The 27,940-nt window shown below is 36.2% G+C and overlaps 1 protein-coding gene across 2 annotated transcripts in view; it reads left to right on the top strand.

The window, feature by feature from the left end:
• The first annotated feature begins 1,997 nt into the window (after positions 1–1,997).
• The window catches only part of SLCO4C1 (solute carrier organic anion transporter family member 4C1), a 66,481-nt gene continuing 40,538 nt past the window's right edge, over positions 1,998–27,940 (top strand). The window contains exons 1-2 of one of the 2 annotated variants that reach the window (XR_002647157.3): positions 1,998–3,045; positions 6,126–6,389. Coding sequence is in view for 1 of the 2 variants with exons in the window: in XM_022592133.3 (XP_022447841.1) it covers positions 2,700–3,045; positions 6,126–6,389 (610 nt within the window). In the remaining variant the exon portion in view is untranslated. The remainder of the gene's footprint in view (positions 3,046–6,125; positions 6,390–27,940) is intronic. The other variant, XM_022592133.3, reaches the window with a different exon arrangement.

Below are 27,940 nucleotides of genomic sequence, written 5' to 3'. Positions count from 1 at the left end.
TTTGAATATCTGCCAAATCTGGGGAATTCAGAGCAGCATTAGTCTTCTAAATCTCATCAATATGAGATAAATAGGAGTTTTGATCTCTCAGAATTGCTATGCAATAATCCTAACCACAAAGACAGGCTGTAACAATTATAAGAGAGAAAATGCAAAGTCCAGGGAAGATACCTAACTGAGAGAACTAAGTTCAAATCCTTAATAAGGTTGGCTATTTATTAGCTATATGACATTGGAAGAGTTGCTAATCCTCTCTGGAATGTCGTTTCTTTAATATGTAAAATGAAGATGTTAATAGATACTGCTTTTGTAAGGATTAATAATGGGATATATAGCAGACATTTAAAAAATGTTAGCTCCTACTTCTGCTCTTTCCTTAGGTTCTAGGCCAGTCTAGACCTCTTTTGACTGTGAGGGAATAAAAAACAGAATGTATGTCTGTTCAAAATAAGATAAATGTTTTATATCTTAATCCTCAACTCAGTAAAATAGGTGTATATAAGTGAAACAAAATTTTCACAAAATAGTACTTGTGAAAATGTACTATGTCATGCACTGTGTATTTTTTTTCTTCTGAATTCTACTTTATTTCATTAAAAGGTAATAGTCTTTGGAAAACATTCCTCTAGGCCACTTTAAGTGAGCCTACTGTCTACAGTTATATCTTGTTTCAGGATGAGAGGTAAACTTTCCATCACCATACTCTCTTCTCTGGGTTTAAGGCTACACTTGGATATGACCATCATATGCTACCAAATCATTGCTATTTGAGAGGTATTAGCACTGAATCTAGAAGTAGCTTCTTGGCCAGGCAACCAGCCAGGTGTTAAATGCAGATAGGAAGACTAGAAAACTATCTCTAGAACTTGATAGCATGATTAATTAATATTTAGTGAAGTACTCTAACTTTCGATGAAAGGACCCTTATAAATGAATAATAGTACTAACGTGCTGAAAATATCATATACCAGTATAGTATCCAGTAATATCTTAGACCTCTATTAACTTTGCTAAAGGTAGTTCAGACATATTCTTTGAGAAGTTTTACAGCCAACAATTAGATTTGAGGAGGTAGGTTCCTTAACAATCTGCAGTCTTATGAAGCATAACAGCTTTGTGTATGTAGTCCTGATTACATAGCAAAAAGAAAATATTTGTGGTTTTTATTATGTTCCTTATTGGAATAAATAGTTCATTTAGGGAAAGATAAACGTTCCAAGACTGTAATATATAGTTTTCAAAATGTCTCTGTTTAAAATATATTACTTTGGGATGTATTAGGATATCTTTAGAAAGGGACAGAGAATGAGTCCTTTGAAAATCTAATCATACCATGAGCATGTCACTCCTTAGCTCCAAACCTTCCTATTTTAATCACAATAAAAGCTAAAGTCCTTATAATAGCCTACAGGGTCTGGCCCCAATCACTTCTCCCTCACCCCACCTGCACCCCTTTACCTGCCTTCAACTCCCACTGCTCTCCAACCATCTCATTCCACCGTAGTCACACTACTTCCCCAATATACCAGGCTCCCTCCCTTAACTTTCTTCAGTTCTTTGCTCAAATATCACCTTCTCAGCGAGGCCTTCCCTGACCACCCTCTTTAAGATATTGCATCAAATTCTCCCCCTTCCCCTAACACACACGCACACTTTCCAGCCTGTCCTTGCTTTACTTTTCTCCATAGCATTTGTAGAGATGTACTACATATTTATTACTTATTTTCTGTCTCCCATTAGAATGAAAGCACCATAAGGGTAGGAGTGTTTGTCAGTTTTTGTGCACTATTGTACCCCAGAACTTAGAACAGTGTTCGGCACTCAGGAAATACATATGCTTTGATGAATGAATGAAAGGATGAATGAATGAATTTTAACTACAATTAGCATAATGGTTTCAGTTCTTCAAAGTGTTTTTCTTATTTATTCCACAGGTAGAAATTATTTACACGACTATCACTATTGTTAATCTTAAGATAGGCAATGTACAGCAGAAAGAATATTATATATACGGCTTTAAAGTTTCTGAGTTCCTATTCCTTCAGTTTGGGGGAAGTGAAAGCTAAAACAAGGGGTTCTGTCGTGATGCTAATGGCTGCGGTGTTGAAGGGCGGCTGGGGATTTCGTTTCTAGGGAGGGTTACAGGTGAAAGTCTTACCACGTGGTTCATGGAATCCAAAGTATTGTACCTGCGGCTGCTTGATTCTTGGAGTCCAGACCTAGCCTGGTTTGGTAAGCAGCAAGGGAAGAAAACCGCCAGATACTTTCTTGAACGATCTCCTGATGCAACTGTGTTTACAGCCTTCCCGGCAGCACCCAGGGGGAACCTTAGGGCCAGGAGACTCTCACAGCCTTTATTTGGCTCTCAGTCCCTGGGCTCTGGGAAGCAGCGAGGTGGGCTGAGGGCCCTCTCCCCTTCCCGTGGCGGCCGCCGGGCCGCACGCCCACGCGACAGGTGAGGCGCGGCGGAGTGCCAACTACACAACCGCGGGGCCAGACGCCCGCGTTCTGCGCCGCAGGCGGCCGCGAGTTGGCGGAGGAGTGTCCCGGCGGCGGCGAGAGCCCTTGCAGACTGACGCCCGGTAGGCGGGAACTCTTCCCGCACGGGGGCGCTGCCACCTGCCCGGAGGAGGAGCCAGAGCGGCACCTAGCTTTTTGCGGCTCCCGACGCACGGGAGTCGGGAGAACCCACCCTGATCATGAAGGGCTGCAAAGGCATCGAGAACCCGGCTTTCGTCGCCTCCAGTCCAGACAGCCCGCGCCGTTTGTGTCCATCGCCCTCTTCCGTTGAGGTCTCTGTCTTGTCCACCAATCCGCTGAGAGAGGGTTCGCAGCCGCAGGAGCCTCAGGAGCCCCAGAAGTCCCCGGAGCCACCTCTTTCTTCAGTAACTCCTCCTGGCTCCCAGGAGCGGTCCGGGCCAGAGTCACTGTCAGAGTATGAGGAGGGGCCCTGCGGGTGGGGCAACTTCCAACCCCAGTGTCTCCAGTGCTGCAACACGCCTCAGGGCTTTCTGTTTCACTACTGCCTTTTGGCCCTCACGCAAGGTAAGGTCCAGAGCCGGCTCGAGAGGGCGGTGGGCCTGCGCGGGGCGAGGGTGGCGCGGAGGGCCGGCGGGGAGGAGAGGGCAGATGCGCCGCGAGCCCGAGGGGTCGACGCGCCGAGCTAGGTGGCCCCAGGCTTGGGACTTGGAAGCGCTCGCACCGACGTCAACCAATGAGGTTCAGGCATCTACATTTTAGCTTCTCTTTTATGGAAACATTTAAAACTGGCCATGCAAGCTTTTTCTCTTTAGTGTTCTACCTCAGTCTAGAAGATTCGATTCCTACAAAGAACATGAGTGGAGCCTTCCTTCGGGAACCTTTTGCTGGGGGGTGGGGCGGGGGAGATCCACTGTACGTTACAAAAACATACATTTTGCTAAATCCCCTTATTAAAAGGATTTTTTTTTACGTTGTTTCTGGAAGAGAAGAATTAATAACTTTGCAGTTGAGGTAGGGTGGTTCTCGAAGGAGAAACTTGCTGAAAATATATGGTATCGGTTAGATCTAGGCATTCGTGTCTTGTGAGTATAGTTTGAGTGTATTGGATGCACACGTGGAGCCCAGTGAGTAAATCCGCAAAGGCTTCAGGCGTTGTTAACTGGTAAGGTTGTTCAAGGATCTCTTTTATATTCTCTTGGGAGTTACTGATAAAGTCCAGGTTTATACCCTCAGGAGTCTGCAATCTAAGCCTGATTTGGAGGAGTGAGTAGTAGGGCAGAGGGCCTATGACTCTCCTGAAAGAAAGCATACAGGGAATGAAAGAAATGGGAAGTTACACTAAGGCGACAAATTAAGGAGGGGGGCATTAAAGTGCAGCATCTTCAAGGACATGCTGATGGTTAGCTAGAATTTGATAGTATGTAGATATTTTTTGGTCACTTGAGTCATAGTTTAAAAATATTTTGTAAAGAGGCAATCAAGGACTGACTGAAAGAAATCTAATCCAAAAAAAAAATGGGGGGAGGAGGTGGGTTGAAATTGCTCTTTTTTAAGATTAACAGAAGATTATATCTAAATGTATTCTTCCTGTTCTTATTCCTGCTCCACTGTCTTAAAGCAACTCAGTGACCGTTGCACAGGTTAGGTGCTGAGTAAATATTTGTTGATTGTGAGTCTGAAGCTCTTCTACTAGGGACAGTTTTGTGCTAAAGAGTTACTTCCTTTTCCACCTTTCTTGTCCCCACCAAAGTTGGCCTTCTCTCAACATCTTGATCTCAGTTGTCCAAAATCAGGACATCTGATTGTGAAGCATCTTAGTGTCAAGGGAATGCAAAGTTCAAAGAAATTGGGCACAAGTAAAAAATTCCTTGTCTTGTGGATTATCTTAAACGTATTCTGAAATTTCAATATTATTCCAGAATATATCATTTTACATTTAATATAAAATATTGTTTAAAATTATTATTGAATATAATTGAAATCCTTAGAGAAATGTGTCAAGTTTAGCCTGGAGCTACTCTACCTAGAAATCTCCAATTTCAGAAGCATAATCTGAGATGAAAGTGACCCAGTAAGTTCTTATTTGGGTTTGAGTCTGAATGACTGAAAACATTATTATTGTGTTTTTCAAACAAGATCCTTGGGAAGACCATTTCCATGATATAGTAATAGGTGATTAATTGGTAAAAAGACCCAAAACTTGTCAAGTGAGTTTACTTAACCCAGCACTTCTCAGAGATAAACAGGATTTCTCTTAGCACTTAATTTCCTAATGTACCTCATAGCTTCATGCATTTACAATAGACATAGTATGCAATGTTTCATGAAATTTCTTTTTTTTAAAAGCAAAGTTCTTGGAATTTGTGTAGCATAGAATTCACATTGGGATCATAGGCTTAAAGTGCTATATTTCCACAAGAGTTTGCAAATTTGCTTTCTTAGAAAATTTTTTACCATAAAAACAGTGAGTTCTAATGACTGACTTTTAATCAGTATGGCAAGGGTGTCGGAAAGTTGATTTTAGATGGGAAATTTTCAAATTCTCAGACAACCTTATCTCCTTATAAATGTGTCATTCCTAGGTACCTTAGAAATTTTTTCTTAAAACATGAAGAATTATAAATTGGCTTATAGATTTATTAAACTGGCATAAAAGTAAAAATCATGTTAGGACTTTTAAAGCTTATATAAATTTTCTTGAAATACATTCCTAGTTACAGTCTTGATAAAGCAAAATTTGAAGAGATTATAGAGGTCATGACTTGGATATACTCTTTCTATTAATTAATTAATGAAAACAATTCATGGCAGCCTCTTAAGTAAAAGGAGTAATCAGTTAAAAACTTTGTAATTTGATCAGATGCTTTTTATTTTCACTTTATAGTAATATTTAAACTTCTGTATATTTAATCTATATCCAAACAGGATATTTTCGTTGTCAGTCAAAATTGGATTTTCAGCTTTTCCTTGTTTATCTTGTACTCCTTCATCATGGTTATAATGAGCAGATGAAGTATAATGTTTTTTTATTTTTCTTTTTTCTGTTACTTTGCCTTTTATTTAGAATGCCAGTGGTGAAAATAAGACTTTCAGTTTGTTATTTTTGCTCCAGGAACTTTTAAATGATAACTTTAAAGAGTGCTAGAAGAAAATAGAGGTTTGAGAACTCAATTTCACCTTTCTTAAGACTAAGTCAAGGATCTCATGTTATAAATATGTTTAAAGATTGAGTAATTTGAGCAGTTTTAGTATTTGACCTCTCAATCACTTCTACATTTTGTACTCTTCCAAGCGAGGTCCATGGGACTATGCTACACCTGGAACTCTCTAGCAAACCAGCCTCATGAGACTTTACCGGTCTTTTTGTCATTTAAAGAAAAATGAAGTTAGTTATAATTCAGTATGTGATAAGCATCAATTTTATTTAACATCTGAAAATTCACAAGTGTATAATTTAAAAGCGAGCTGATTTGTAAAGGAAATATGTTTGGCTTGCTTAGCTTTGAAACTTTGAGATTTTTAAAATTGGTACATTTAAAAATATTAAAAGAAACAAACAATCAAATTTTAGTATGTCGTTAATAATCATAATCTATATGGTAAAGTTGTAATAATGCACTTAAATTTCCTCTTCTCTCTTTTAGGTATGGTGGTAAATGGCCTAGTAAATATTAGCATTTCCACTATTGAGAAGCGCTATGAGTTGAAGAGTTCCCTGACAGGCTTGATATCATCAAGCTATGATATCGCATTCTGTTTGTTGTCTTTATTTGTATCATTCATTGGTGAAAGAGGACACAAACCAAGATGGCTTGCATTTGCATCCTTTATGATAGGATTGGGAGCACTTGTATATTCATTGCCAAAATTTTTTAGTGGAAAATACCAATTTGGGTCCCTTTTTGAAGGTAAGTTTCTGTTGTGTTTTGCTTATTTTAACAAGTAGTATGAAACTATGTTATACTGCAACTCTATATTGCAGCTCACTTGTATGGGTAAATAGGGTAAGGGCTAGTCTCTTCCACTGCTTACTGCTTTGTTATGATGTGAATTGTGTTAGGAGATTCCTGAGACAGATTGCACATTATTCATCCCTTCAGTGGTTCTCCAAGTTTTTAATCCTCTAATACTCATTCCCCATATTATACACAATCTTCCTCAGAAAAGACATGACTTGTTTTGGTTTGCAGGTGGTGTGACTTCACTGGGGTTCTAAGATCTAGTTTTTCCCTTTATGGTTTTATTTGCTGTGCCTATAGCTCTGCACCCTGGACATGCTGACTCCTGATTTGGGAAAGAGGTAAAACTTGTAGGAGTGGGGCTTTTCCTGAGAACTGCAACTAGCTTTACTTTTGACTCTAGTTTAGAGACACAGAACTTCATGAGTTACCTAAAGTGTTGCTCTGGTCAGTACATTATTTAAAGGCTCAGAAAGGAAGTTTGATTATTTATATTTCTTCCTTTTTTTCTCCAAATAATCCTTTTTAATGGAAAAACAATTATGGTAGAGCCCAAGAAATGTGCTAATGAAAGTAGACCTTAACGTTTTTTGTCCTTCCTGAGACTTTTAATAGCAAGTATTGAAATAAAATCAGAGGGCTACAAAATCTGAAGTTTTGATAGGTTAGGTAAGTGAAGAAAAGGCTTATAGTAAGAAGAAAGGAGAACTGGGGCCTCCTGCACAATAGGCATTATTTTTAAAAAGTTAAGATTGTTATACTTGTATTAATTTTGAAAATTCATATTAAAGTGTTAACATTTCCCAAAATCTATTTCCCAATTATAGAATGACAACAAATGGGAAAATATTTTCAATAACAAAGTATATACCTTGCAGCGTTTTAGGGGTGCACTTATTTAGAAAGCAGACGTCATTTTGGAAATAAAAATAGAATATGCAAGCATATGGACCAAGAGAGGATGTTTTAAAAATGTGATAGAGTTTGGAATGAATTGGATAAGGTGAATGTGTTATCAGTAGAAAGAACAGTTACTAGATTCTAGTATATTAACTAAGATTCCACAGGATTTTATCAGGCCAACTTCACATACTTTCTCTGGGGGTAGATTTGGGAAAAACACATGTAGACTTTAGTATAATACCTTTGAAATCCTAATTTCAAAGAGGAAAGGAAAAAGCTAATTTTAGTCTGTCACACAAGAAATACGAAACTGATTCTATGATAGCAAAAATATTATTGTGTCTATAGTATTTAGGTGTTGATCTTTCTTTGTATTGAATCTAATCCCTCATTTTTCCAGTTGATCAGATGCCCTGTTTGTTCTTAAAGTATACAGACTTTGTTAAAAAAATCTTTGACTCTCTAAACTAAAACATAAACACCTAGTCCAGTGCAAAAGCCTGATTTGTCCTCAGCCGTCTTCTTAGCTTCTTCTCTTGCCATACATGTGTTGAGTTGCAGCCAGTCTGAATAATTTATATTTACTAAAGAGAAATGGCCACAAATTAAGGTGTGTTTGTGGCCAGAGATGAAGCCAAGAAGGTTGCTGAAGCCAGGTTATAAACTTTTAGTACATTATTGTATATTGTGCAAGTTTTCACAAAATTCATATTGATATTTTTCATTATTTTAATTGAGGTAGATTAGGTAGAGGAATTGGCTGATCTGTAAAAGTTTTACTCTAAGACTCATAATTTAAATAATAGTTTATCTGTGGCAAATAAAAGCAAAAACTCAGGTTGCCCTTACATTATTCTGCCATTCCTATGAGGAATATTTATTGATATGGACTGTACATGGTGCTGAAATAATAGCAGTGAAACTGTTTCATGCCCTCAGGATTTTATATATTAGTGGGAGGAAATACAAAATAAACAAACAAGATAACTGAAGATTGAGGTGAGTGTATAACAGAACAAGTAGTGTGAAGTAATAGTGTACAAAAGGGAAAATTTGTGGGCAAGGAAAGGCTATTGTGATTGAAAACTGGTTAATGAGGACCCAGCCAAGGAAGATGATATCCAGGCAGGAGAAAAAATGATCACGGGCTTTGGAGCAGGAAACAACTTGGCTGGTTTTAGGAATTGTCAGTTTTGGCCAGCATGATCAAAGCGAGGGAGAATGTGGCATGAGATGAATTTGAGAGTCAGGTAGACCCCAGTGTGAGGCATTTGGATTTTCCTTCAAGTGCAATGGGAATTCATGAGAGAGTTTTACACAGGGAGGTACATGATCTTATTTATGTTTTTAATTGATCATTTGGCTTCTATTGTTCTGAGGGACGAGAGTAGATGGGAGGAAATCACCCAGGAGGTTTTTATTGTAGTTCAGGTGAGCAATAAGGGTGGTTGGGATGGGGTTGGTAGCAGTAGAGATCTAGAGGAGTGATTGATTTTCAGTGTATTTTATTTTTTATTTTTTAATGTTTATTTATTTACTGTTTTTCTTATTAGTCATCCATTTTATACACATCAGTGTATACATATCAATCCCAATGTCCCAATTCAGCACACCACCACACCACCACCCCCCTCGGTGGCCATACGTTTGTTCTCTATATCTGTGTCTCAATTTCTGCCCTGCAAACTGGTTCATCTGTACCATTTTCTAGCTTCCACATATATGCGTTAATGTACGATATTTGATTTTCTCCTTCTGACGTACTTCACTCTGTACGACAGTCTATAGATCCATCCACGTCTCTACAAATGACCCAATTTGGTTCCTTTTTATGGCTAAGTAATATTCCATTGTATATATGTACCACATCTTCTTTATCCATTCATCTGTCGATGGGCATTTAGGTTGCTTCCATGACCTGGCTATTGTAAATAGTGCTGTAATGAACATTGGAGTGCCTGTGTCTTTTTGAATTATGGTTTTCTCTAGGTATATGCCCAGTAGTGGGATTGCTGGGTCGTATGGTAGTTCTATTTGTAGTTCTTTAAGGAACCTCCATACTGTTCTCCATAGTGGCTGTCTCAATTTACATTCCCACCAACAGTGCAAGGGGGTTCCCTTTTCTCCACACCCTCTCCAGCACTTGTTGTTTGTAGATTTTCTGATGATGCCCATTCTAACTGGTGTGAGGTGACACCTCATTGTAGTTTTGATTTTCATTTCGCTAATAATTAGTGTTGTTGAGCAGCTTTTCATGTGCTTCTTGGTCGTCTATATGTCTTCTTTGGAGAAATGTCTATTTAGGTTTTCTGCCCATTCTTGGATTGGGTTGTTTGCTTTTTTAATATTGAACTGCATGAGCTGTTTATATATTTTGGAGATTAATCCTTTGTCCGATGATTCGTTTGCAAATATTTTCTCCCATTCTGAGGGTTGTCTTTTCGTCTTGTTTATGGTTTCCTTTACTGTGCAAAAGCTTTGAAGTTTCATTAGGTCCCATTTGTTTATTTTTGTTTTTATTTCCATTACTCTAGGAGGTGGATCAAAAAATACCTTGCTGTGATTTATGTCAAAGAGTGTTCTTCCTATGTTTTCCTCTAAGAGTTTTATAGTGTCTGGTCTTACATTTAGGTCTCTAATCCATTTTAAGCTTATTTTTGTGTATGGTGTTAGGGAGTGTTCTAATCTCATACTTTTACATGTAGCTGTCCAGTTTTCCCAGCACCACTTATTGAAGAGGCTGTCCTTTCTCCACTGTACATTCCTGCCTCCTTTATCAAAGATAAGGTGACCATATGTGCGTGGGTTTACCTCTGGGCTTTCTATCCTGTTCCATTGATCTATATTTCTGTTTTTGTGCCAGTACCATATTGTCTTCATTACTGTAGCTTTATAGTATAGTCTGAAGTCAGGGAGTCTGATTCCTCCAGCTCCATTTTTTTCCCTCAAGACTGCTTTGGCTATTTGGCATCTTTTGTGTCTCCATACAAATTTTAAGATTGTTTGTTCTAGTTCTGTAAAAAATGCCATTGGTAATTTGATAGGGATTGCACTGAATCTGTAGATTGCTTTGGGTAGTATAGTCTTTTTCACAATATTGATTCTTCCAATCCAAGAACATGGTATATCTCTCCATCTGTTGGTATCATCTTTAATTTCTTTCATCAGTGTCTTATAGTTTTCTGCATACAGGTCTTTTGTCTCCCTAGGTAGGTTTATTCCTAGGTATTTATTCTTTTTGTTGCAGTGGTAAATGGGAGTGTTTTCTTAATCTGTGTTGAATAATAGTGGTGAGAGTGGACATCCTTGTCTTGTTCCTGATCTTAGAGGAAATGCTTTCTCTTTTTCACCATTGAGAATGATGTTGGCTGTGGGTTTGTCATATATGGCCATTATTATGTTGAAGTAGGTTCCCTCTATGCCCACTTTCTGGAGAGTTTTTATCATAAATGGGTGTTGAATTTTTTCAAAAGCTTTTTCTGCATCTATTGAGATGATCGTATGGTTTTTATTCTTCAATTTGTTAATATGGTGTATCACATTGATTGATTTGCGTATATTGAAGAATCCTTGCGTCCCTGGGATAAATCCCACTTGATCATGGTGTATAATCCTTTTAATGTGTTGTTGTATTCTGTTTGCTAGTATTTTGTTGAGGATTTTTGTGTCTATATTCATCAGTGATATTGGTCTGTAATTTTCTTTTTTTGTAGTATCTTTTTCTGGTTTTGGTATCAGGGTGATGGTGGCCTCATAGCATGAGTTTGTGAGTTTCCCTTCCCCTGCAAGTTTTTGGAAGAGTTTGAGAAAGGTGGGTGTTAGCTCTTCTCTAAATGTTCGATAGAATTCGCCTGTGAAGCCATCTGGTCCTGGACTTTTGTTTGTTGGAAGATTTTTAATCACAGTTTCAATTTCATTACTTTTGATGGGTGTTTTCATATTTTCTATTTCTTCCTGGTTCAGTCTTGGAAGGTTATACCTTTCTAAGAATTTGTCCATTTCTTCCAGGTTGTCCATTTTATTGGCATAGAGTTGCTTGTAGTAGTCTCTTAGGATGCTCTGTATTTCTGCGGTGTCTGTTGTAACTTCTCCTTTTTCATTTCTAATTGTATTGATTTGGGTTCTCTCCCTCTTTTTCTTGATGAGTCTGGCTAATGGTTTATCAATTTTGTTTATCTTCTCAATGAACCAGCTTTTAGTTTTATTGATCTTTGCTATTGTTTTCTTTGTTTCTATTTCATTTATTTCTGCTCTGATCTTTATGATTTCTTTCCTTCTGTCCACTTTGGGTTTCAATGTATTTTAAAGGAAAAAGAGATGGGTCTTTCTAATGGATTGATTGTGAAGAAGGGGTGACTCCTTCATATTTGGTTTGACCAACTGGAGCCATTTACTCTAATGTGGAAGACTGGGTTAGAACAGAATTGGGAGTGGAAATCAAGAATTCAGGTTTGGACTTAAGTATGAACTGCATACTGTATATCCAGTGTTGCGATATGTATTTTTGGACATGTATGTTTATGTAAATGTGCAAGTTGTTCTTTAGTCTTCATTCCTTGAAATGAAAATACTGGTTTGAAGGGCTTCCTCATTCTAATTTTTGATAGATAATGTCACACTGACTTTTAGGAAGGGATATACCAGTTACTCTCCCACAGTCAATATATGAAAATGCCTGGTTGCTATTTTGAAATTTTTACATTATTTTATATACTTGTCTGCTCACGTGAATTAACCCACTTTTGCAAATATGGGATTCTGTAACCAAAAATCTGAGTTATTTATCCAACTCTAAGGAGAATATAGAGGAAAACTGGAGATTTAAGTGAGAAAAGGAAAACAAATTAGTTGAAAGCTTTTTGTAAATAAATTAGAAGGAAGGAAATGTATAATCTTCTTAGGTAACATTACATAAATAACCTAAAGAGTATAACATTAAGAAATAATATTATTAATTGAAATCATACATGTAATTTAATTTGAAACTGACATTGAGAGAATTAACATATTCCCTTGTGTGCTTTTTTTTGTTGCTGTTGTTTTTTTGAACTTGAGGTAAACCACACTCAGGCTCAGTTTGGATGAAATAATCTCTGTAAGAGGATATTAAAGTAATGTAATATATTTTGTAAGTAGAAGAAAACAAAATATGAAATATGATAAGCTTGTATAATTTCCACAGGTGTGAGAATTACACAGAAGGAGGTTAAGAGTTAGCAAAAAGGTAGAAAAATGTGTTTGGAATCAGCTTGAATTTTCTACTCTATAAAAAATAAATTTAAGTAGGTTTGGGAAAGTATTTTCTTAAGGGAAGTTTTAATGGACACATAAGGTTTAGAGGTGATTATCTGTCTTTGAATGGAGATAACATTTATCAAAGAGAAGTTTTGCTTGTTATTGGACAAACACGAAAAAGGAAGAATTAAATTTAACAGAGAAAAATGCTTCTAAGGGCTAATTTTGGTATGTGTTAACCTGAAGATAGAATAATGTCATAAAACATTTTCAAGTAAATCATATTTGCCACTCACTTTTGATATATTTTAATAGACCATTAACATAACACATCATATTTTAATATAACTTTTAAATATTTTAAAAAATGTAATAAATAAATAAATCTTTACCACATAACATTTTGTTTTCATTCAAGCACTTTTTAATTTCCTTTGGATGAGTTAATTTAATGTTGGTAAACAAAATAATATTTTCTTCTCTTTGAAACTTTGTGACAGGGGCCATTAGTAAATAGCAATACTTAGGAATTGTAGAGAAGTAATTACTAAATCCAGTAAAGCTCTTTATTTTTTTATTGACCAATAGTTGGATAAATTTTCCTAAGTTATATTATTTTCTTGTTTCTCTTTTCCATCCCTTTCTCTCAAAAGAATGTAACTCTCAACACTTCCCTTTTGCTTCATCACTAAATTTCTAATATTTTAGAAATGGTATTTCAGGGAGAATTCTGCGTTAAAGGACTATGGTTACACAGGCTGACTACCTAAAAATGTTGAACTAGGAAAATGATTAGAGTGGGACTCAAAGTCAGACTTAATTTTTAGTTACTGTTTTGTCTTTGTCTTGTATTCTTAAGGTTTTTTTGTTTGTTTTTTTAATATGGAATGCTTGCCTAGATTGGAGAAGACTTAGGGCCAAGAATCTTAGAGTTTTTCAACCACCAGTTCAATACAGGATGCCTTAGTTTTGCTTGGCATCTGGGAAATATGTGTCCAGTTTAGTGTTTACTTATTTTGTAAAGTCAATTGTGGGCATAGAGAAAAAGGTTTCTTTTCATTTCAGGATTATTGCTTTATATTTTCCTTTAAAATAGGAGTTTCACAACCATCATGAAATACTACATACCTTAATGTAGCCAGTTTTGTTGAAATTCAAATGACCTAACTTTTGAAATAGAGGAAACTCACTGAGAAAAATAAGTACGAAAGCATGTGTCAATGAGATGTTAGCACAAACTCTGTTCTGCCCACAGTTATAATTTGCAGATAGGTATAACTTTTAAAATGAGTGGCCTTGAACAAGAGAAAGTAACATCCCAGCATTTCTCAAAATATGATCTGCTGAGCAGAGTTTCTGAAGGTATTAAGATATACAATGGAATATTACTCAGCCATAGAAAGGAATGAACTTGGGTCATTTGTAGAGACGTGGGTGGACCTAGAGAGTGTCATACAGAGTGAAGTAAGTCAGAAAGAGAAAAGCAAATATCGTATGATAATGCATATGTGTGGAATCTAGAAAAAATGGTATAGATCATCTTATTTGCAAAGCAGAAATAGAGACATAGACATACAGAACAAATGTATGGATACCAAGGGGGAAAGGAGTGGGGAGGGAGGAATTGGGAGACTGGGATTGACACATATACATTATTGATGCTATGTATAAAGTAGACAAATGATGGGAACATACTGTATAGCACAGGAAACTCTACCTAATGCACTGTGGTGACCTAAATGGAAGGGAAGTACAAAAGGGAGGGGATATCTGTATGTGTATGGCTGATTCATTTTGTTGTGCAGTGGAGGCTAACACAACATTGTAAAGCAACTATACTCCAATATAAATTACTAATAAAAAAAAAGAGTATGTTAAACACGGGTTCCGTAGTTCAATGAGTTTGGGAAAAGGTGAAAGTTAAAGAGGCGTCTCTATTGCATCACTGTAAAAGTGAATGCATTGTGTGCCTCTTTAGTTAGGGAATATGAAATGTATAGTTCTGAACTTATTGACCAAGAACTCCATTGATATGCTTGTCCCTTTTACCCTGCTTCAACTACTCACTTTACATTTTCTCCTCCAGATTAGTATTTCAGTGAACAGGCTTTGGAAAAATCTGCTCTATGCTGTCTTATGTCTAAGTATGTGATTTTGAAGCCCTTGCTGAATTTAGAAACTTCCTTATGGCCAGCACCTAGAACAGCGTGTGATAGATAGTAGGTACCTGAGAAATGTTTGTTGAGTTGTCAAATATATAAATGAACGATTGGATCCCTTCAACGGAGGCATATTAGGAGTCTGATGAATTGTCCTTCTGTAGAAGGCAGTAAGAGTAGGTAATGGCAGATAAAGGCGATCTGGGATTCTCTGTTCACATTTTCCATAAACTTGGCTTTATGGAATAAACATATTCCATAAAGAATTTTCTTTTGGCCACTGACTTGGGAAGAATTGTAAGTTATCAGAGGCAAAAATTATTTGCCATAGATGATCTTTTCGGGTAAGATTTTGGATCTGAAAAATTTGCAGTATGAAAAAGGAAGCTAAAATGAGAAGCATATTCAGAAATAGAAGCAAAATGCAGTGATATTCTATTTTTGGTTTTCATCTTAATTACTTGATAAAATATTGATTTCACTATGTATCTACTGTACTTCTAAAGTGGTGATAAAATGTCAGAGTTGTTTTTTCATAGACTGTTAGTAGTGATTACCCTTATTTGTCTTCATGTATGAAATAAAAAGAAATGCTCTGGTAGGACATTCAAGTGGACCATAGGCAAAGTTGTGTCTAACCAGGTATAATGTATGGGAGGTAATGATTAAGTAATGCTTTTTGCTTACATCAGAAAGGTTGGTAAAAATGTGGTTTGTGGTAAGAAAGAAATGAGGAAATTCTTTTTTCTTAGTCACTGTTCTTAAAAATGCACAAATAACCAACGTGTGTTTTAATGTAATTTTTCTCTTTTATTTTAATGCTGTTAGCACATTACATTGAGTGAAAGTATAGCAGGGATATTAAGATCAGACAAAACAGTTTAAATTTTTGCTCAAGCACTGTATGATAGAGCTTTGTGACCCTGGACAAGTTTCTTCAACTGTAAATCATGATGGGGATAGTAACTGCTACTTCATAGGAAATTATACACAAATAGTGATAAGGCGGTGCCTGGTGTGAGTAAGTGCTCATTAAATAGTAGTAATGAATAAAAATGATGTTCATGATAATTAAGTAACAGCTATATTAATGTAAAAAAACTGCCTTTCTTGGTTTGTTTACTTATTGTCAATGATAGTTACAAGATAATATGAACAACTAAAAATCTTTCAATATGATACATAATTTTTTTTAGGTGCCACTTGATATTGACATATCCCAAAAGTTTGGCTAAACACTTTCAAAGTAATATATTAGAAAAGGTTTTAATTAGCTATGTTTCCAAGCTTGTATTCTTTTTATGAGATAAGAAAATAAATTTATTTGCTGTAGCTCAGATTAATTGGAGCTACTCAATATGACATATTAAATATTGCCTTTTAGATAGCCAAGTTGACTCTTCTTAAATATTTTTAATTTTTTTTCCTAATTTTAAACATGATATGTCCCTTTGCAAGCCAATCAGAAGATAGAAAAATACAAACAAAAATGGAATAGAAGGGGAAAAAATGGAATATATGGAATAAAAAAGTAAGGAAGTAAAATTTGTTTATAACAGAGCCTAGATAACACTGTCAGTATTGTTCAGACTTTTTAATATATACACACACTCATACATGTATTCACAAATAGTTATGCATAATTACACTTTTACATTACATAGTCATTAACACACACTCATGCACACACATTCTCACACCCTCTTACTAACCTTTATACATATTCATACATCTTTACATCACATTTTCACATATACGTTCAAATGCACATTTTTAAAGAAACAAGATTTTGAACTTATGGATATCTACTTTTTTTTAACTTAGAATATATATTGGATATTGTAAATATTAAAAAAGACAAAACTGCAGAATATTTGTTTTTATTTTATTTCATTTTATAGATAATATGTTCAATCAACCCTCCTTTGTTGTGATTTTTATTAATACATTTTATTTTTCTGATTAGAAAAGTTCTACTGGTCATTGCAGACAATTTGGATAATACTAAGAAGTACAAAGAGAAAAAAACCCAATTCATTATTATTCTTTTCTCAAGGAGAACAACTTTGAGATTGTCTTAATATTTTTATTGTGCCTATTTCTTGTAGAGTTAGTATAATATTTTTCATAGTTTGCAGCATGTGAGCATTCTTATTCTTGCATAGCATTCCATTTTATATTTTAATGATTCTCATAAATATTTACATTTTAAAAGTTTTCCATTGTAAGTCATCTCATGATAACATTTTTCTGTTTCAAGATTTTACTATATTTTGGGAGTTACACAGTATTTAACATTTTGGAGTTGGCTTTTTTCATTCAGAATAATTCTGTGAAGACTCATCAGGGTTGAATTTATCAGTTGCTCTTTCCTTTTTATTGCTAACTTGTAAGTATTCCATGGTATGGATTTATCATAGTTTGTTCAACCATTCACCTGCTAAAGGACATTTGGGTTGATCCCAGTTTTTTGGTTATTACAAATAAAGTTATGAACATTTGTGTACAGATTTTTGTGCAAATATACTTTTTAGTTCTCTGGGATGGATGCCTAGGAGTAAAACCAATGGGTCATATGATAGTTCTCTACTTAGTTTTTTGAGAAACTACTGTTTTCCAGAGTGTACCAATTTATATTCCCATCAGCAATGTATGAATGATCCAGTTTATCTGCACCCTTGCCAGCATTTGGTGCTGTCATTATTTTTTGTTTTAGCCATTTTGATAGGTTGTAGTAAAATCTTATGCTTTTAATCTGCATTTCCCTAATGGCTAATGATGTTGAGAATCTTTGCTTGTGCTCATTTGCCATCTGTTTGTCCTTCATGTAATATCTTTTCATGTTTTTTGCCCATGTTCTAACTATATTGTTTACCTTTTACTGTTGAGTTTTGAAAGTTACTTATGTATTCTAAGTACTAGATCTTTGTCAGATAGATGGTTTGAAGATATTTTCATCTCGTCTGTAGCTGGTCCTTTGCAACATCGTAACAGGGTTTTTCACAGAGCAAAAGATTTTAATTTGGGTGAGGTTCAGTTTATCACTTTTTTCCTTTTGTTGTCGAGTCTAAGAATTCTTTACCTAGTCCTAGATCCCAAAGAGTTTCTATTTCTTTTCTTCAAAAAGTTTATTGTTTTCCATTTAAATCTGTGATACATTTTGAGTTGATTTGACTCTCTTTATATTTCCAAATAACATTCTCTGTTTACTCCTTTTAAAAACAGAAATGTATAACTAATGTATTTGTCACAATAATCATTACCGGTTGGAAAGGGGAAAATACACAGGAGTCACTGATTCAGAGAAATCCTGAAATCCCACTGGGAAGCTGTCATGCTTGTTCCTTGAGTAAACTCTCCTTCTGCTTCTTGGGAGGGGCTTCATAGTTCATTGTTCTCTGTTGGTCTTTTTAAAAAATTATCCTTGGCTATATTTAAAGAGGGCAAATGGAGAACATATTACTTAGATGCTTAGAAGCTGTATCAGTCTGTTTCTTGCCTGTAGAAATTTGGGAACTAAGGGACATTTTAACACTCATTCTGTCATAATCTCTCCTAGAAGAGGTTAATGGTTCATCTGATAGTGCAGATGTTTCAAAAACTAATTGATTCAGATATATGTGCCAATAACCACACACTTAGTTTTGCATTATATCTTGTCTTAACCTCCTGTCTCTCTGAACTTAATTAAGCTTATCAGACTAATGGGAGAGTCATACCCTTAGGTACTTTGCCTTGAGCCATATTTTCCAATTAAAAGTATTTGCTTGGGGCCACCTTAATCCATTCAATGGCATTAACAGGGAGTGGGGCCATAGCCTTGGTTTTATCTACATCACAGGCTGTTTTAATTAACCTTTGCTGCTCAAAGGCTTTCTGAGTTCTGAGTTCTGGAACAAGATGAAGTTCTTGCAGCAGGTATGGACAGTGTTTATGACAGTGTTTATGGCAGACAGGGAAGATGTAGGAAGCCTCGGGCAAGTCTCCAATAGGGAAATCCCAGTGAGGACCCCTGGGTTTCTTTTCTGCCTAACTATTCTCCTTTTGAAAAGCAGCTATTGGTTTGCTCTTTAATGCTGGTAAACAGGATTATGAACACCGTTCAACCTGGACTCCCCATCATGAAGTGTATGTTATCTACTGTAACAAATCATAAAATTAGACATGTGAAAATTAGACATCTCATTGTTGGTAGATGCAAGCAGATTTGGAAGGCACAAATAACTATATAGGCAGGTATCTCATACTACTATCCTGCTTGTTTTTTATTGACTTTCACTTCCTTCTTTTTCAATAGAGAAAGGTTATTATAGGCAGAAGTTAGCATGGTCTTACTACAAAAACCTAGATGTCCTTATTAAAAGGATCTCACAGAGTTCCTTGTGGCTGGCTAACAGAGGAGGAAGAGGTGTAGCCTGGCTAACAGTGGGTTTTTGCTGGCACACACCAAAGATGAACATTTTGAAGAAAAACCCCAGTCAGGCATGTCCCTAAAAGGCAATCGTCAGTGGAAATTCTCTTGACAGAAGGGAAGGCCTGAGGTACAGATTTATATTGATTCATGCACAACACTAATAGATAAGCTGGCCAGTCAGAAGCTTGGAAGAAAACAAAAATGAAAGTTGTTTACAAGGTATGAGGAGTTCCAGCCAAGAGATTTGTAGTATGCTTCTGGGCATGGGCCTAGAATGTAAAGCTATTTTTCCCACATGTTAATACTCACTTGAAGGCATCCTTTGTAGAAGAGGCTCTCAATCAGGAAGAAAAGATGGTCTGTACAGTGAGTGTCAATCAGTGTTTTTCCCCAGCCACTGTGGTGTTTGTGGAATTGTCCCATGTAAAAAAATGGCCATATAGCATAAAAGGAAGCTAAACATGGGTTCCAAAAATGCCCTTTCCCTCATAATGGCTGGTCTAACTACCTGTACTGCAGATTGGTTGCTCAGTTTACCAATTGCAGGGGTCCGTCCTGAGAGCAGTGATTTGGTAACATTCCCTAGGGCAACCACTATACCCCAGGGCAACGAAAAAATATATATCCTGGTTGCAATTTGTCCTCCCAAGACAAGTAAATATTCTAAATATGAATTTATTTTCACTGCCTGCAATACTTCTACCAACACTCAATGTTGTTTGACTTACAAAATGCCTTATTCATTATTATAACCTATACAGCATCACTTCTGATGAAGAAATTCATTTGCAGCAGAATTATGGTAACAAACTTCTGCTCATGAAATTCACTTGTGTGTCTTACTATGTACCTCAACACCCAGAAGCCGCTGACTCGGTAGAATAGTGCCTGTTGTGTTAAAACTTGCAGAATAAGATTTCCTTCTCTACAGAATATGGTATATGCATTAAATAAGGCAGAAACCATTCTGTGTTGCTGGGTCCTCCATAGCCAGCATACACAGGGTAGTGAACTAGGGTGTGGCAATGGATTGGAGCCTCTTGCTACTGTACCTAAAAATCCACCTACAGAATTTTTGTTTCCTGCCTTGGTCTTCATACTAAATAATCAACAGGAAGAGAAGATGGTCACTGAACTGACAGAAGTGATGGATCCTCGTTACGAAGGGGAAATTGGGTTGTTTCTAACAGAGGCAAGGAGGAGTGTATTTTGGACTGAGGGAATTCACTCCTGTGCCTCTTAATATCCCCAACCCAATAGTACTTGTTGAAAGGAAAACTGTGGCAATCCAATAGAGACAGAACAGCTGAAGACTTGTAAGAACTTTGTAAAATCCCTCACCAGCTAAGGGATAGGCAGGAGGTCAAGGAAACATGATCTGGATGATAGAAAAAGAAGTGATTACAGACAGGAGCATTATCAAGCTTGTCAGTTGTCTTACTGCTTTATTAGAACAAGCCTCACGGACTATATTGCCGTGCACTTTTGCCTTCCAGCTTCTAGCTGGGTTCAGCCAGTGGGAGTTTGCATGTGGGGAAGAAGGAGGTTCTTGTGCTTATTTCCCTGGTGTGCTCCCCACAAGACCTAGTGTGGGAGTTGCTGTGTGTCTCTACCTAAGGCCACGTTGCTGCAGGGTTTCGGTAACTGCCTAGTAGCACCCACTGTTTGTTCCCTTAACTCTGCCTTTGTAAAAAATCCACCCATAAAACAATCCACATCCATACAAAACTTTTAAATTTGCTTCAGTTATCTCTTTTGTCTGTGTCCTACTGCAACCTTAACTAATACGTAAAAATATCCATACACATATTCTAACTTGAGTATTTTAACAAATATTTTGATTTAAGTAAGTTCCTCCTTACAAATGACTGCTGTTTTTGTTTGTTTTTATTTTTATTATTTTTATTTTTTTTGCGGTATGCGGGCCTCTCACTGTTGCTGTCTCTCCCGTTGCGGAGCACAGGCTCTGGACGCCATGGCTCGCGGGCCTAGCCGCTCCGCGGCATGTGGGATCTTCCCGGACCGGGGCACGAACCCGTGTCCCCTGCATCGGCAGGCGGACTCTCAACCACTGCGCCACCAGGGAAGCCCATGACTGCTGTTTTGAAGTGAAATTGTGCTAATACTTCATAACAAATTGGGAAACTTTTTATTTTCTTCTCTATATTGGAACAATTTAAATAACACACAAGGATTGATTTTTTTGATGGAGCTTTGATATAAATTCTCCAGAAAAACCATTTTGGATATGTTGATTCTGAGGTACACTTTTGATTCCCATTTCAATTTATTCCAGAATCATATCTTCATTCAAATTTTATATCATTTATAGTCAATATTTTTATTTTAAGAGATTTTCAAATTTCTTGGTATATGATTATACATAGAATTTTCTAATGTTAAAATTTTTTTTATGCATTTGTGGTCATTCCTATTATATTCATGATGTTGGATTCTGGTTTTCATATCTTTTAATGGGTTAATAGCCTGGTAGGTCAGGAGTTTGTATTTTAGAGACCATAAGGAGGTTGACTGTTAGATCTTATATCAAAAGTTTTTGTCTATCTTGATAGTCAGAAGCTCTTACAGAAATGTTTTGAATTTACGTCCCAAATTATTTAAGTAACTGATTAATTTTACTTTGTCACTGTTAACCATGAGATGAATCTCTTAAATACATAGGCTCTTAAATCTTAGAGATTTTGAAGTTAATCCAATCCTGACTTTACTCATCGTTAATGAGGAAAATAATAGTATCTCTTTCATAGGATTTTTTCTGGGGATTAGAGAAGATAATGTATGCCAGTGAAGGACCTTGTATAAGATAAGCACCCCATAAGTATTACTACTATTATTATTGCTATTAACATAAATGAGGATAAGGTAAAAGTAAGGCATGGTAATCAAGAACCTAGTGAGTCATACAGGCTTATTGTCACTGAATGAAGAAAGATACTAGTAAATGAAGAAAGGGTTTCCTTTGGACAACTCAGGTGAGAGCTTTTAATAGGAAGTGGAGTTTTAGCTAGACTTGAACAATGGGTATGATATCAGTAGGAAAAGCATATGATATGGTCATTATAGACAAGGAATATATTATTGAATGCTTTTTGTGTTTTAAACTTGATGACTAGAAAATGGATGTTATGAACACATATGGGAAAATCAGGTAGAAAAGTTGGTTTTGTGGTGAAGATTGTGAATTTTGTTTTAGATTTTGAGGTAGAAATTTGGCATTAGAAATATAACGCTAGAACATAAGACATTGGACGTTCAAAATTGAGATTTGGAGCCATCCTCACAGTTTCTACATCTGTGACAGTATATGTTCACTCCAAAGGAGATGGGTAGTAATAGAAAAGGTGGGAAGCAAAATCCTGAATCTTGACACTATGAATCATTAAGCAATCATTGATAACACTAACCCTTTAAGATTTATGTCTGTCTATACAGGGGTTACATTTAAAATTTTTAATTATCTAGGATTGTTTTGTTTTACTTGACACCTTTGTCATACTTCAAACCAGTATTTTTCAAAGTGTGTTTTATGGAACACTAGTCTGTGAGCTGTTAGACATCAATGGAGGAAAAAAGTAACTTGAATATACAATAAATAATGTATAAAACTTTATCATATTACATATAAATGCATGCTTATTAATCTAAGAGGAGAAGTGCTATAATAGAGTGTTTCCCAAACTAATTTGACCAAAGCATCATTTTGTTTATGGAAATTCTCAGAAGCCTAGGGTTCTATAAATTATACTTGGGGAAATCTTCCTTTGTACCTCTTTAGATGATGGTTCAGCTCATTAAATTATAGCTCAAAGATCATGGAGTATATATTGGAGGATCAGAAGAATAGGAATCAGATTATTAGGCTGTGTTGCAAAATCTGACTATGCATAGCATGTGATTTCGGGCTTCAGTTTCTTCACTGGTAAAATGATTGCAGAAAGTTGTAAAGATTAGGCTAGGAAGTGTATGTGAAAGCTTATAGTTTTTTTCCTCTGGAACAATACAATGTGAGTAAAATAGGATAGATTTAATTGTAGTTAAAGATTAATATGTTATTTGGCACAAGGTATTATTCATTTTTGTGACTTCACTGTTTCTCTTTTTTACATTCGTAATTTGATCATTGCCTTTTAGGGAATTTCTTATCCATTCTTATATTATTTAAGTTCTCAGCAGCCTTTTTCCACCTGTGTATTCTGAAATCATTTAGAAGTGCTTGTGACACTGGATATATAATATACTGCTCATATTTTCTACCAAGAATATTCTCAAGGGTCCATATGTCTATGAAATTTGGAGTCTCCTCAAAGTCCAGTTTAAGCTCTATCTTGGTGATGACTGTTGATGTCATGTTTCCCTGGCACCCAGTTATGCAGATTGAAGTATATAGATTTACATGCATATTAACATTTTAGGGACATTTTCTTAAACTACATATCTGAGTATTTTGTTCCATGATGTTAGTTTTTTTTTTTCCTCAGATACTTCAATTATGTGTATGTATGATCTTCTTTGGCCACCTTATATCCTTAGCATTTCCTCTGCTTTTTTTCTTTATCATTCATTTTACTCACTTTTCTAATTTCTGTATTACGTGCCTGTTACTGTGTTTTCTCAATTCGTTCACTCTTGTACCCCTTTCAATTTTATCTTCCTTTCTATGAGATTTTAGTTTTTCCCTTTTACTTTTTTCTCTGAGTTCTACCAGTGCAAGCTTCATATCCTCTTTCTTCCTCTCACCACTTCTTTTCTAAGTTATTTCATTTCTGCTTTGCCATTATGATGTGTTCACATTTTTCACCTGCTCCATGAAAATATTTCTGTGGTCCGTGTCCTAATCTTAATTTTAATGAAAGTATGTTGGTCTTTTTTCTTACAACATCTTTGTATGGATGCCGTGATAGGTTTCTTTTTGAAAAATCACTTTATTGGTTGAGTTAGGTTCCCATGGGAGGTGAGTGATCAGGTCAGCATCCCAGGTGGGTTAGCTGCACAGGCAAAGGCTCTCTCAACTTTTTATCACCCATAAATATAGAGTCCTAAATTGTCTGTGAGATTCCTTGTGCTGCCTCTTCCCACCCACGCTATCTATTTTTATGAACCAAAGCAGCCCAAGAATTCCCTGCTGCCACCTGGCCTATCTCCTGTTCCTGTATCAGTTGTCTCAGGCAAGGGAAGTCTGGACTTCTGAGTGTTGCTCCCCACCTTCAAGAAGAGTATTTTTTCCCCCTCTTTATCAAAGCTGCCACCAGCTGCCTGCCCTTAGGTCCGGACAAGAAAAGTCTTGCCCTGAGCCCTGTGCTTAGAGGGACCCATATCACAGACACTGAAATTCAAAGATAATTTGTTCTTCTCTTAAAGTTTCGTGAGAAAGATTTTTGCAAGATTGGTACACAGGATAAGTGAACAGAGGTTATAGGAGAGGGAGGTAGGGATGAGCTACCATCCCCAGGCCAGAAGCTGCTACATAGACTTGGGGACGGTCAAGTTTAAAGAAAAGCAGCAGCTCCTTCTCCCTTTTCAGGGCTGGGGGTTGAATATGGGAAGTGGAGCCAGGGGGAGAAAATTACAGTCACTTCCTGGGAAGAGAGAAAGAGAGGTTGCTTTTCATTAAATTTAGCCACCTCAAAGTACCTGACGCAGGTAATTAGACAACCGGGTTCCCCAGAAAACAGTGCTTCTCAGGAGGCACGGGCACCTCCTGGAAATACTGTCAGAAAAGTGTGGCTAGGGGAGTGGAATACCATATCAGGACTGCAACATCCTTCCCTGCCCCTGGTAGCAAGATGGGCCAGAGGAAAAGGTGGTCTCTTTAAACTTATAGGTGTTGAAGGTAAATGCTTGGCGGGGAGCAGGCTGTGGATGTCTAGGTGAGGGTGAGGGCTGCACTGAGCTTGATATTTAACTTCTAAATATTCTGGTATATGGATTTTCTTTTGCCGTTTTGCCTTTTTGCCTTTAGTTCCTGCACATGTTACTGGGCAGGACTAGACACTGGTTTGTTCATTAAGTAAAATTCTAAGCCTTAATTTTATTGGCAACACTCCTCTGTGTTCATAAACAACATAGAAGCTCCCTCTTGTGGTGTATTGTCAAATCACATGCCTTTAATTTAGCGTTAAGTATTTTGTCAGAAATTTTTTGATTTCACGTTAGGAGTTGAAATTCGAGGGTCAGATAGTTTCCTTAAGCAATAATACCTCAGAATTCATATGGGGGTAAATCTATCTATCTTGTAAAGCTGTATTATAACAGACACAATTTAATAAATTATTTAATATTACTTAAGATGAATAGTCTTCTTTAGGTCCCCATGATGCATCTCTGAATGACTATTTCGTGGTAAGCTGAAATGTACCCTCTAGTAAGTGTTCTTTTTGTTTGTTTTTAAAGGAAAGGTTAATTCCATGAGATTTTAAATATGTTAAATATTTGTTTTTTGCCTTTATATTTGGATAAGAGTGTGGCTGAGTGTAAAATTTCTGAGCCACATTATCTTTCACTGATTTTTTTTGTCATTCCTTTACTGCCTTTATGGGATTAATGTTGCTTTAAAGAAGTCTGATGCCAGCTAAGGGTTTTTTTTTTTTTTTTTCTCTGCCTAAGTGACTATCTTTTTTCCTGCCTGTTCAAAGAAGTCTTTCTTCATCTTTAAAATTCAGTGACTTTTAGTGTTGAAAGTTCTGCATCAAAATTTCCAGGGTTTTTCTATGCCTTTTAAAATTATAGATCAGTCTTCATTTATTAAGTTTTACCTTTGAATATATATATATTTTTTCTATTCTGATTGATTATGCATGTTTATTTTCTTTGTCTGAATATCATTTCTATAATTTTCTCTCTAATCTTTTAAGTCTTAGGTTTTGTTCATTTAATTTTGTTTGTATTTCTCAAGGCTTTTCTGTCTGTCCTTGTAATTCTCAGTCTCTAGTCTCTCTTGTCCATTGCAGTGTGACTTTTATTTCTGTTTGGGGATGTTTTTCCAGAGTTCTTTCAGCCCATTTTTTTTCCTTTTTTTAAAATCCCTTATCTCACCACATTCATGAGTTTATTAAATCCCTGTTTTCACCTTTTGATTTTAGGAAGCAATTGTTCCTATCACTTTAAAGGATGGCAATATGGTAATTGTTCTGCTATGCATTTGCTTTTCTTTTTTGGTTATTATTTACCTTTGAATGAAGTGAATTATTCCTTGGCCAGCTTTTTGTAAGATGTTTGTATTAACTTTCTTTTGCTGCATAGCATATTACGCAAACTTACCAACTTGAAAAAGCACAAATATGTTATCTTACACACTCCATAGTTCAAGAGTCTGGCACAGCTCTGGGTTCTCTGCTTAGAGTCTCAAACTCAGGGTGTCAGCTGGCTGCATTCTCATTTGAGGCTCTAGAGAATTCTTTTCCAAGCTTATTAAACTGTCGTGAAATATCAGTTTCTTGTAATTGTTGAACCGAGATCCCCATTTCCTTGACGATTGTCAGTGGGGGTTGCTGTCAGCTCCTAGAAGCTCCCCACATTCCATCTTCAAAGGCAGCAAAGGTTCACAGAGCCCTTTTGCTTTAAATTTCTCTCATTGCTTCTGCTAGCCACAGAAAGCTTTCTGCTTTTAAAGTGCTCATGTGATTAGATTGTTGAGCACAGCCAGATAATCTCCTTTCTGACTAATTCAAAATCAACCGATTAGTAACTTAAGTTAGTTAATTAGTAAGGTGAACTTACTCTGTAGAATCCCTTTTGCCACTGTAACAGAATTAGGTGTGATGTTGTCATATTCACAGTCCCAGGAATTAGGATGGGGAATCTTGGGGACCACTTTAGAGTCCTGCATAACATAGTATGCATGCAGTAGAGGGACTGGAACTCTGTCTGGACAAGTGGGGATTTTCTCTGATTGAGACAGATGTTCCTTCTGAATAAATTATTTAGCTTTTATTTCTTCCCCACATAGAAAGATTTCTGTTCAGATTTAGAATTTTTCTCTGGCACCATGCCTCTATGACATACTGTTCCTTGTTCTGTCCCACCTTGCTTGCTTCTCAATGATGCTAGGTAGACAAGTATTCTTCATATAGGATGTTCACATTTATTTCTAAGTGTATTTAGTTGATCTTTCTTACTATACATTGGTATTTCTACCATCATGTCATCTAACTTATGCATGTGAAGCTAACTTATTTTTTTGTATATTCTTTTTTTATCTCTTTCAAAATTAATTTTATGTTTTACTACTTTACTAAATTCCTTTATTGTTTTTAGTAGTTTTTCCATTGGTTCTGGAACCAATTAAGTGTTCCAAAAAGACAATTATAATTTCTGCAAATAGAAATTGTTTTACCTCTTGATTTCCAATTCATAGGCCTCTAGTTCCTTTCTCTTTCCTTCCAATACAATATGAAAAGTTGCAGAGTTAGGGCACATCCTTGTCTTACTCCTGATTTTAGCAGTCTGTATGTGTGCATATACATACACGTGTATGTATACACACTTATATGTTTGATCATGTTAAAGAAATGTCTATTCCTATTTTATGTTGACATTTGTCAGTTTGTCAGTTTTCTACTTGAAATCTATGAAACTGATCATTTGATTTTTCTAATTAGATCTAATATGTTAAATTTTAATAGACTTCCTAATGTGCTTCTTTAAAAAGACATGCTGTATTTTTCATATATGTTGTTGGATTTTGTTGCTAATATTTTGTTTATGATTTTTTTGCGTTGATATTCAGGTATGAGATTGGTCTATGGTTTTCTTTGGTGTTGTTAATGTTT

This window comes from Delphinapterus leucas, chromosome 3 (assembly GCF_059928025.1).
Source record: "Delphinapterus leucas isolate spDelLeu-1000000601 "Yukka" chromosome 3, BTC_Dleu_Yukka2, whole genome shotgun sequence".
NCBI lineage: Eukaryota > Metazoa > Chordata > Mammalia > Artiodactyla > Monodontidae > Delphinapterus > Delphinapterus leucas.
Note: the sequence above shows the minus strand (reverse complement) of the source record. Positions and strands in the feature narration are given on the sequence as shown.